This window comes from Neovison vison, chromosome 2 (assembly GCF_020171115.1).
Source record: "Neovison vison isolate M4711 chromosome 2, ASM_NN_V1, whole genome shotgun sequence".
Taxonomy (NCBI): domain Eukaryota; kingdom Metazoa; phylum Chordata; class Mammalia; order Carnivora; family Mustelidae; genus Neogale; species Neogale vison.
Window position 1 is genome coordinate 220,437,197 of NC_058092.1, and position 11,424 is coordinate 220,448,620.

General features: G+C 39.8%; 1 protein-coding gene across 1 annotated transcript; it reads left to right on the forward strand.

Moving 5' to 3' along the window:
• The first annotated feature begins 10,763 nt into the window (after positions 1 to 10,763).
• On the forward strand, positions 10,764 to 11,168 carry LOC122899007 (iron-sulfur cluster assembly 1 homolog, mitochondrial-like). Its single transcript, XM_044236662.1, has one exon. The coding sequence runs from the start codon at positions 10,779 to 10,781 to the stop codon at positions 11,166 to 11,168; it is 390 nt and encodes a 129-aa protein (XP_044092597.1). The 5' UTR covers positions 10,764 to 10,778.
• The last annotated feature ends 256 nt before the right edge of the window (positions 11,169 to 11,424 follow it).

The following is an 11,424-nucleotide window of genomic DNA, read 5'->3' on the forward strand; positions in this document are numbered from 1 at the left end:
AAATTATGTAGTTTTTGTTAAGGATCCATATGTATGTAGTAAAGATGGGGGATGCCTATGGGATTCAGTCAGTTAAGGGTCTGCCTCAGCTCAGGTCATGATTCCAAGGTCCTGGGGGAGTCTGCTTCTCCCTCTTCCTTTGCCCCTCCCCCCTTCCATTCATGTTCTCTCTCTCTCTTTCTCAAATAAATAAATAAAATTTTAAAAAAAGAAAAGTAAAGACAGAAATGATGGGCACCAAGTTTGGTAACCTCTTTGAGAAGGGGAAAAGGGCATATGAACAGGGAAAGGCATAAGGATTTCACAGTGTGAGTCAGGGTGGTAGACTCACAATTATTCATTACTTTAGTCTTTATATCTTTTTGTATATCCAATACTTCACAAAATTTTTAAAAATTTAACCAAAAAAATACATCTATATATTCATTCCTTCATTCCTTCATTCAATAGGCATTTATGAGTATCTACTTTGGTACCCTTCAGGCAAAAGAGGGCTAAAGAAGGAAATGAGGTTTCTAGGGCTAAAGAGGGAAATGAGAAAAGCAATACAAAAAGTCAGTGATCCCAAAGGTATACAGTCTAGTTGAGGTGAAGAGACACACAGAGAAACTTGGATAACAGTGTAAGCACTTAACAATGAAGGAATCTGTGTCTAAGAGAAAAACAGGGTTTGGAACAAAAGTACACACAGAACCTGTCTCGCAGGCATGTGGCTAAAGATGAGGAAGATCATGGAAGTTAAGGCACACCCAGCTCTTGGGAGCACGGGACATAAATCCTCCACTGGATTCCTGGCTCTTCTTTCCTGGACACAGTGCAATCCATTATCCTGCCAAGTGCTCCCACTCAGGCCTGGGCTGTTTCAAACACTTTTTACAATGGCTGAAATTCTACACAAAGGGTGATTTGATGCTGTCTTGTGCTTCTTTTTCAATGTAAGAGCTACACTTCTTCCTGCGGAAGTATAACAATGGTAGGGGCTATATTCATCAGTCTTTCTAATACCTTGTGTTTGAAGAGCACTTTGAAGCTATTTTTTCCCCCAGAGCACTTTATATAAGAACAGACTGGTTCAGACTAGAGCTTGTGCTCTCTCTCACTAAAGAACCAAAGGATGGATTAGAGGAGTGCTCAGTTGTCCTTATTACAACCAGTTGTGAGGGATGGGGTAGGATACTGGTCATTGCATTATAGCAGAAACTGAACAGGGGAGAGGATGGGGCAGTAATTCCATCATACCTAAGGGAGGGAGTGACTTACAATATATTTTACAACTTCCATGATACCAATAATAACAATAATGAGTAAACTAAAAAGGAAATGATATACATACATATTATTTGAGTCATAATTCCAAAGATGTCCATTATCTTTAAATGGCATACAGAGAGCCCAGAAGTAGTTTATGGCAGAAATAATATTATGTTTGCATTAAATACCTATTAGGCATCTGGAACAAAAAAAAAAGAAAGAAAGAAAGAAAAAAAGAAATGGTAGCTAAACTTCACTAACATTATCCACATTCACGATTCTAAATGCTTTAATGATACGCACATGTGCGCTAATTTATACTTTATAGCCTCACAGCCTATTAAAGGAGGATTAAAGCTAGCCCTCTCCCTGAGCAGATGAGTGCACCAAGATCCAGATGGGTTAAACAACACCGTCTAACAGTGTGCAGAAGAGCTGGAACAAGAAGCCGGCTGTCCTTATCCCCTCAGCACAGAGCTTGCAATCTTCCGTCAGTGAACGGAACGGTACTAAACCACGGGCAATAACTCATAGAGGTGGTGGGTCTCACTTAAATTTCCATTTGGGTTGGAAGTTTAGGGATGATTCTGAAATTAGCTGATTTTGCATTCACGGGCAACCAGGGGCCAGGAAAAATAAGGCCCTCTGAGTAGGGTGAGAAGTGGGGAGTCGCTGCCTGCTACATGCAGGATTAATGAGCCATGAGGTCCCTTTGTTTGGAAATATTTTATGGGGCACCTGAGTGGCTCAGTCAACTGAGTGTCTGACTCTTGATTTCAGCTCAGGTCATGATCACAGGGTCCTGAGATTGAGCCCTGAGTCAAGTTCATGCACTGGGCATCCACCCTGCTTGAGGTCCTTTCTCTTTCTCTCCCTCTTCCTCTGCAACCCCCCTGCTCTCTCTAAAACAATAATAATAATAATAATGTTTTATAAAGATCATGCCTATTTTCTGTCAAGGGTAGCATTGGTGCTGCAAAGAAATCAGAGCAGTGGATGCAGGAACCATAAAGGGAATCAAGCTCAGAATAAAAGAGCAAGGGCTGGGGCACCTGGTGGCTCAGTGGGTTAAGCCTCTGCCTTTGGCTCAGGTCATGATCTCAGAATCCTGGGATCAAGCCCCGAATCAGGCACTCTGCTAAGCAGGGAGTCTGCTTCCCACCCTCCGCCTGCCTCTGCCTACTTGTGATTTCTGTCTGTCAAATAAATAAATAAAATCTTAAAAAAAAAAAAAAAGAGCAAGGGCTTTAACTTCCCTTGAAACATACAGGGGAATGAAGCACCATGGTTAGTTGGATTAGTTTGTTTTTAACTGTAGGGGAAAGGAAGATCCAAGATTGCTCTTCCTCAGACCCAAGGCAGACCCTGGCTCTCCATGAAAGCTCTGGCATCCCGTCACTCACACTGGGAGCAGGTCATCTGTTATCTTTCCATTGATTCCTTTAGGTCTAAACTCTGGTGCAGAGAGCTGATTTGCCCTGCAGTGTACAACTCGGAGCAGCCACAGAAATGCCTGCCTGATGCTCATCTGGCCCAAGTTCTTTTCCACGAAAGGGGCTATTGCAGGTCCAGTTTTGTCCCAGTCATGGGAAGGGGTCACTACATGCCTCTCACTGGCTCTCAGATCAGGTCATCCTAGCCAGCGGACAGTAATATGAGGACTGGGTCAGCAGCCTCCCCACATGGCTTTGGGTTTCACTTGGGCACCCCCTGGTGCCTGGACAGGGTTTGTTTTGCAAATGCACAGATGCCTGGAATTCAGATCCTCCTGTGTGGATTGCTACAACCTGCCTGTGTCATCTTCGTTTATCTTGACCCAGTCACATCAGCATCTGTGTTTTCTAGTCTCCTGGAATTGGATGAAATGTGCTGTTGATCTTGCACTTAACAGTCTTACCAGGAGTTACCCAAGGAAGAAGCCATGCAACTTCCAGAGGACGAGCTGCAGAGTCTAAATTTGTTCTAATTGGACACACCAATAGCAGCGCCAGCAGGGCCTCTGAACTGATGCCCACGGTGCCACATGCTGTAAGGAACCAAGCAGTGTAATATGGACATGACCCTGGTATCAAAGAACATGAAGCCATCAGACAAGGAAAACAGCCAGGATGTAGCAGAGGCAGGTGCCAATCCCAGATCCCATGCCTTCATGACTTTCACTCTTTCCATCCCTCATTAGCTGGATGGCCTTGGGACAGTTACTGAACTTCTTTAAGTCCTAATTGCATCATTTGTAAAGTAGGAATAATAATATCAACTCCATTCAGTGATGATTACACCTATTACATTTCTTGCTGTGGGGCCTGGCACATAATAAGCTTTTAATAAATGGCGGCTTTCATCATTACTATCATGATTAATAGAACATGTGAAAGTGCCTGGAATATAGCAATTGTTTGTGGAAGGATGCTGGTTATTTCAAACCCTTTTTTTTAAATCTCCTTATAAATTTATAGGACAGCAGGTGTCCATCAATCTTTCTAATGACTCCTACTATTGTGTCCCTTCTTTTCTTTCCTATACAATGTAATTATCACTATGGTTATTCCAAAGTCCCAGAGAGCACTACAGCCTAGTGTCCATAATGATGCTTAGGCTTTTGGGTGACATGAAGCAGTGTTGACATTCCTCATCAGTGTTGACGCGTCTCATTGTTTTGAACAGGTGTTATCCCCATTCAGTTGATGAAGTCATTAAAGATCATTTAACCAGGTAAGTGTCAGAAAAGGGACCAGAGCCCAGATTTTATGATTTCTCACCATTAAGTTCTAGTTCCAAACTATCGGTCAACTCTATTATGTCCTCTAAATGTCCCCAAAACCTGTGAGTCAGATAGTTAAAAGCAACTATGTCACCTAAAACTCCTTCCACCTGTCCTAAGCCTATATTGAGCAAAGCCATTCTGCAATACATCAGACATCAACCACTAGCACACTCAACCCTGTGTAAGGGGCAATGGTGACCCTAGAGCCCCCTATCTGTCCATAAGGTGGCTGTGGTCTCTTTGAAGAGACAATGGAACCATCATGATGGCAGCAGCATGAAGTCAGATACGACTTTCAGCGAATGTAAAGGAGCATTAGAAGACTTATATGAGAATCTGAGCCCATGTGGATTAGGTGCTTGATTGTGTGTCATTCATTTGTATTAAGTTTCAAGTTACTCATGGGTTATTCAATTATTCCCTTCCTAGAGAAGGCCTGGAAACAAGACAAGCAAAAGGAACAAAGATTAATAGGATTAATAGGATTGCCTACTCAAGATCTGCCCCAGACTGGGGGAAAATACCTCTATCACGCACACACACACACACACACATACACCAGAATATTGGCATGATGGAGCTAGAAGCAAAAAGCAAAAGATACATTATTTTTAAATCTGTTCAGGCCTGGGCTGCATCTCTTTACATCTCTTATGACATCTCAGGAGCTGCCACTTTTCCCAGGCATGCATGTCACAAATGCCCACGCATCATTATGGACACCATGTTAAGGTGCCTTTTTTTCTGGTGAACACTCATATCTGAGACAGAGGATAGATCAGAAAGGAAGAAACTTCTGGGCGACATTGCAGGATGGTAACCCTTTAAAAAAAAAAAAGCCAATCTACATTAAGGGGAATGAGAGGGAAGAACTGTTGAAACCCACCGATGTCATCAGACCCCTTCACACAATAAGTTGCTGTGCACGGAAGAGACACATTTGTAATGCAAGAGCTCCTGGAAAGTGGAAAGTTCTAAACAGATTCACAGCTGTCTCCCCTCAGGGTTTAGGTTTTGCTCCAGAGCCAGTTTCAGAGTCTTATTTCGACTGAAAGCTTTCCCCCCCACCCCCCGATCTGAAATGCAGCGAGATTCCATCAGGTAGAATCCATTGAGGGAAATTGCTTCCTGCAGTGATACGTGATTCATTCATTCACATCTCTGAGCTACGTAGAGGAAATTATCCGTGGATTGTATCATTAGTTTAAAAGCCACTGCAGTTGTTTTTCTGTCAGTATAATTTTAAGCCACATAGGATCATTAGTTGGGAAAACATATTTGAAAAGGGTATATGACGAGTTCTCTCACGGAAACAGTATGATTTACACTGTAGAAGCATTGGAAATTAAACTTTTAAGCATAAATCATTCTTGGGACTGACATCTGAGCCCCTCTTCTCCCCTGACATACTGCACCACAAAGGTGTCCAAAAAGTGCAAGGAAACCTCTAGCAGTACAGACCACTACTGTGAAAACAAGCACATTACAGCTGCAAAATTACTCTGATGGTAAAACACGTCTCCATTGACTCACTCAGCAAAACACCAAGAAGACATTCTAAAGCTTCATTATTCTATCCAACCATTCAGTAGCCTTAGCGTTCCTTGGGTTGGTGGCCTCCTTGAGGGTTGTCAGTGTGGGGCTGCTGACAGATGTGCAGATTTGGGCAGATGTGCTGCCCAAATTGCTGAAACTGCCATCTTATTTGGGGATCTGTTCTTGACGTCTACATCACCTCTTCCTCTCTCCTCTATAGAAGGGTAAAACTCAACATGAGGACGAAATTCAATATGAGACCCATGAATGTTATGTTGCGGTTTTGCCATCTAGAAACATCAGGGCAGATAATCTTTACCTTTTGTTCTCACTGTATTTCTTACTACCCAGAAGCGGCTGAGTCATTAGAATCTTTCCTGGTAATAGAATACAGTCTGAAATATCTCCATAAATTACTTAAGCAGAGATGATGGAAAAGGGAAGGGTGAATGCAGCCAGAAAAGTTTAATAGAAGGAAAAGATTGCCATTCTTTGGGCGACCATCAGAACTTCTATGGCTTGCACACATTAGGAGACACAGAGAGCCATTCAGTGAGTGATGCTGATTCTCAAGGAACAGAATATGGTGTCTGTTCCACAGCCTTCCCTGATTCATATGTAACAAAAAGAGATGGAGGGGTCAATTTCAACTCTGTCACCGTAATAGTTCTATTATTTTGAACAAATCATTTAATCACTTCACTGCTCTGAGTTTATAATTTTTGTATATAAATCTGAGGACATAATAACCAATAGAATTTTGAGAGCAAAATAAGTTAACTTATGCAAAGTACTTGGTATAGTGCCTACTTTCATATTAAGCAAGTGAAGAGTAGCTATTGTCATTGTTAATCATGATCACGTTATTGATAAATTTTTCTTATGGACTTGTTTCATTTTTAAAAACAATTTCTCTTCCCAGTGTACAAATAGAAAAAAATGTCACCCCCAAATCCAAATTCACTCCATTATATAATAGTCAAAACTTTTTAAAATAGCTCAGGTTCCCCAGATTACATGTTGGTGGTAGGTAAACCAAAGTCACCCAGTATTGCAGTAGTGGAATCCGTAGGATCTGTCTTCAGAGAAAGATAAGCAAAATTTTAAGAGAGAAAACAGGTAGGGGTTTTGCTGCTGGGGGTTTCTTTTATTTTCTCTTTATATCAGAAAATATTTATGCGTACCTATTCAAGATTTATAAATAATCACAAAAATATCATTTAGAGGCCCCGTATACAAACTAGGATCATGTATTGCATTTATATGTCATGTCTCTTTGGTCTCATCCAACGTGTAAAAATTCCTTCATCTTTCCTTGTCTTTCACAACCTACACATTTTTAAGAGTACAAGCTAATTAATTCTAGAAGGTCTTTGTGTTAAGTTTTCCTACTGTTCCGAATGGTTTTTGCATTTTTTACCAGGAATCCCACAGGGGTGATGCCATGTTCTTTTCAGTGCATCAGATCAGGAGGCTCGTAATGGGAGCCCCGTAATGGGAGATGTGAACTTGTACCTGGCGCCTGCCAGATTTCCCCATTGTAGAGTTAACTGATAAACATGTTGTACTCGTTTGAAGCTGTGTCTCAGGAATCTTTGGCTCTGTATCATGAAGAGTCTTCCAACTCAGGAGAAGAAATGTGTTCCCTAGTTCTCAGGAGATGGCTGACTGTCGTAATTTTAAGCAGAGTAAGGATTATGTAAATAATGTAAATAGGTTAATTTTAAAAAGTCAGACTTGCTTGATCATCTTGTTGTCAGAACCACTGGATTAATCTTTACCTTCATTTTATTTGACATCTTAGTGGCATTTGACATTCTGCCCCTTCCTTGTGTAAAACACTCCCTGTTTTTTTCTCTGATGACGGCTGGCCAGCCTTGCTCCTCCGTCTGTCTGCTTCTCTGTTTGGTGTTTTATCTATGTAATGATATATAACAATAGATACATCTTTAGTTAAATATCTTTTTAACAAAGATTATTCTGGTTACATAATTTTATGTAGACTTCTTTCACTAAGTGACACTGAGAAAGTTTTCCTCTACTTTTAAATAACCATATAAATAATTTTAATGGTGGCTTTGCATTCTATAGCAGAAATGTACCATTCTTTATCTATCATATTCAAGGATATTTAGGTTGTTCTCTTTTTAAAAGAAATGCAGTAATGTTATAGCAGAAGTCAGGAAAAAATACAATTAACAACAATTAAATTCTCACGAAATTACTATGCGTGTGCACACACACACGAAATATTTTGGAAGAACACACACCAAAATATCTATAATTCATGTCTCCAGGAGATGGGTTTGGAGTAAATTTTATTTTATTTTTTTTAAGATTTTATTTATTTATTTGACAAACAGAGATCACATGTAGGCAGACAGGCAGGTAGAGAGAGAGAGGAGGAAGCAGGCTCCCTACAGAGCAGAGAGCCCGATGCAGGGCTCGATCCCAGGACCCTGAGATCATGATCTGAACCAAAGGCAGAGGCTTAACCCACTGAGCCCCCCAGGCGCCCCTGGAGTAAATTTTATTTTTAAAGTAAAATAAAAACAGAAGTATTTTATGTTATTGGTACCAAAAGACCAAATCAGACAGCGTGAGAAGAACAGAATGAATATCGAAAGAGAACAACTGAGAAGGTAACAGAGACCAGGGATGACCTGTCCTTCATCGTTCATGAGTGGTGGTGCTGGACACTTAACACAAACACAAAAGCTACTGCAAAATAGGGACATGCACTTACATACACACACGTATATTCATAGGTCATCTGATAAGCAAGCCTCATGCCAGCACTGAATACTGAATTTTTGAAATATAACATTGTCAGGAGATTTTTTATTTAGTATCATGGGTATCTGAAGGTACATCAGAGAGAACTGAGGTGAGTAGGATTAATCATCTATCCTGTATTATAAATATATAATAACTTCTGCTATTACCATCCTATTGACAATGTATATTGAGTCTTAAAATATGCCAGGCTTTGTGCTAAAACTTTTTATCAGTATTATCTCCCTTGATATAATCAACCCCTTAGAGGAAATACTGGTATTATCCACATATTATGAGTAAGAAAACGGAGGCTCAGAGAAGTTCAGTTACTTCCCAAAAGTCACAAAGCCATTAAGTGGCAAAACATATTTGATCCTATCTAGTGTGACTACAGGACCCATATTCTTAAAAACTATAAATACAACTTTATTAATTGACTGTCTTTTTTTTTTTTTTTTTTTAGGTCAGTCATACCCTTGGACTCAGCTAGACAGAAAACATAACAAAAAATGCTGAGGAGCACCTGGGTGGCTCAGTGGGTTAAAGCCTCTGCCTTTGGCTCAGGTCATGATCTCGGGGTCCTGGGATCGAGCCTCCACTGGGGCTCTCTGCTCAGAGGGAGACTGCTTCCTCCTCTTTCTCTGCCTGCCTCTCTGACTACTTGTGATTTCTCTGTCTCTGTCAAGTAAATAAATAAAATCTTAAAAAAAAAAAAAAGGTGAAAAAGGTTTCACAATTTTCTTCTTTCTTTTTTTTATTGAAGTATGATTAACATACAGTGTTAGTTTCAGGTGCCTAATACAATGATTCAACAATTCTATACATAACTCAGTGTTCCTATCCACAATTTTCTACATTAAAAAGCAAACTCACAAACTTTTTTAACCTTTCACAATCTAATAGCTGCAATTTGTGGCTTATTTCTTTTAACTCCCACACTCTTTAGTTACTTTATTATTTTTTGTGAAAGTAATGCTTAACATAAGAACTACCCTCTTGGCAAATGTTTAAGATTATAATACACTATTGTTAATTATGAGGCTGTGCTACACTGTAGATCTCTAGGACTTACTCATCTTGTATAACAGAGACTTCATACCCTTTGACGAATACTTCCCCATTTCCACCTCTCCCCAGCCCCTGACAACCAGTACTCCCTTCTCTGCTTCTATGAGTATGACTAAGTCAGATTCCTTGTATTAAGTGGTATCATGTAGCATTTTTTCCTTGTGGGCATGGTTTGTTTCACTTAACATGCTATCTTCCTCATTCATCCGTATCATTGCAAATGGCAAGATTTCCTTCCTTTGCGCTTGACAAATATTCCACTGTATGTATATACCATATTTTCTTTATCTAGTCATTCCTAATGAACATGTAGCTTCTTCCAAATCCTGGCTACTATGAACAGCACTGCAGCAAATACGCAAGTGCAGAGATCTCTTCGCAATCCTGATTTCAATTCTTCTGGATCAATATCTAGAAGTGGGATTTGCTGGATTATACAGGGGTGCTAGTTTTAATTTTTTGAGGAACTTCCATGCTGTTTTCCCTTTTCTCCAAATCCTCACCAGCATTTGTTCTTACCTTTTTTTAATAACCATTTTAATAGGTATGAGGTTAATATTGTGGTTTTGATTTGCCTTTCCCTGATGATTAATGACGCTGAGCACTTTTTTCATAAAACTGTTCACCATTTGTATGTCTTCTTTGGAGAAATGTCTGTTCAGTTTCTTTGCTTTGTTTTAATTGGATTATGTGGGGTTTCTTTCTATTGAGTTATATTAGTTCCTTATATATTTTGGATATTTGGCCTTGATCAGTATATGGTTTATTTTAGTCCATAGGTCACTTTTCATTTGGTTAATTGTTTTCTCTTTGCTGTGTGCTTTTCAGTTTGATGTAGTCCCCCTTGTTTATTTTTAGATTTTTTTACCTGTATTCTTGGTGTCATATCCAAGAAATCATTACTAAGAATAAAGTAAAAAAGAATTTACCTGTTTTCTTTTAGGAGTCGTAGAGTTCCAGATATTACCTAGGTCTTTAATCCATTTTGTATTAATTTTTATGTATGGCATATGATGAAGGTCCAATTTCATTCTTTTATATGTGGATATCCAGTCTTCCCAACACAGTATTTATTGAAAATACTATCCTTCCCCCACTGTATATTACTGACATTTTTGTCAAAGATCAGTTGACTGTATAAGTATGGGTTTCTTTCTAGGCTCTCTATTTTGCTCCATTGGTCTATGTGTCTGTGTTTATGCCAGTACCATACTGTACTGAATTACTGTAGCTCTGTAATATACTTTGAAGAATAATGTCTCCAGCTTTGTGCTTCTTGCTCAAAATTGCTATTTGGGGTCAATGCAGCCACCATGTCCGTGGAGAGAGGGTGAAGTGGCTGAGCTCCGGCCTGAGGCATCAGGTCTCCCAGAGGGCAAGAATGTTGGCTTCTTTAGTCCGGGCCACTGTCGGGGCTGTGAGTAAGAGGAAGCTGCAGCCCACACCGGCCGCCCTCACCCTGACACCTTCAGCAGTAAACAAGATAAAACAGCTTCTTAAAGATAAGCCCGAACAGGGAGGTCTGAAAGTTGGTGTCCGAACCAGGGGTCCTAACAGCCTTTCTTACACTCTAGAATATACAAAGACAAAAGGAGATTCTGATGAAGAAGTTGTTCAAGATGGAGTCAGAGGGTTCATCGAAGAGAAAGCACAACTAACACTTTTAGGAACAGAAATGGTCTATGTTGAAGATAAATTATCCAGTGAGTTTGTTTTCAATAACCCAAACATCAAAGGAACGTGTGGCTGTGGAGAAAGTTTTAATATTTGACTACTCTGGCTGTAAGCTCCAGGAACACTCATGGAAGTCCTACGGCTTACTGAAGAAATCATGTCACTGTCATGTGCTTAAAGTTTATAATGCCTTATGAGGGAAATAAAATGATGCATTTTGAAAGTGAAGAAAAAAATTGCTATTTGAAGTCCTTTGGATTCCATATAGAATTTTGGGATTCTTTTCTCTATTTCTCTAAGAAAAATACCATTGAGATTTTGATATGGATTTCACTGAGTCAGTTACTTTGAGT

What these genes read in the sequence shown, in the direction of transcription:
- LOC122899007 (XM_044236662.1), top strand. Translation starts at nt 10,779, where the DNA reads ATGTTGGCTTCTTTAGTCCGGGCCACTGTCGGGGCTGTGAGTAAGAGG.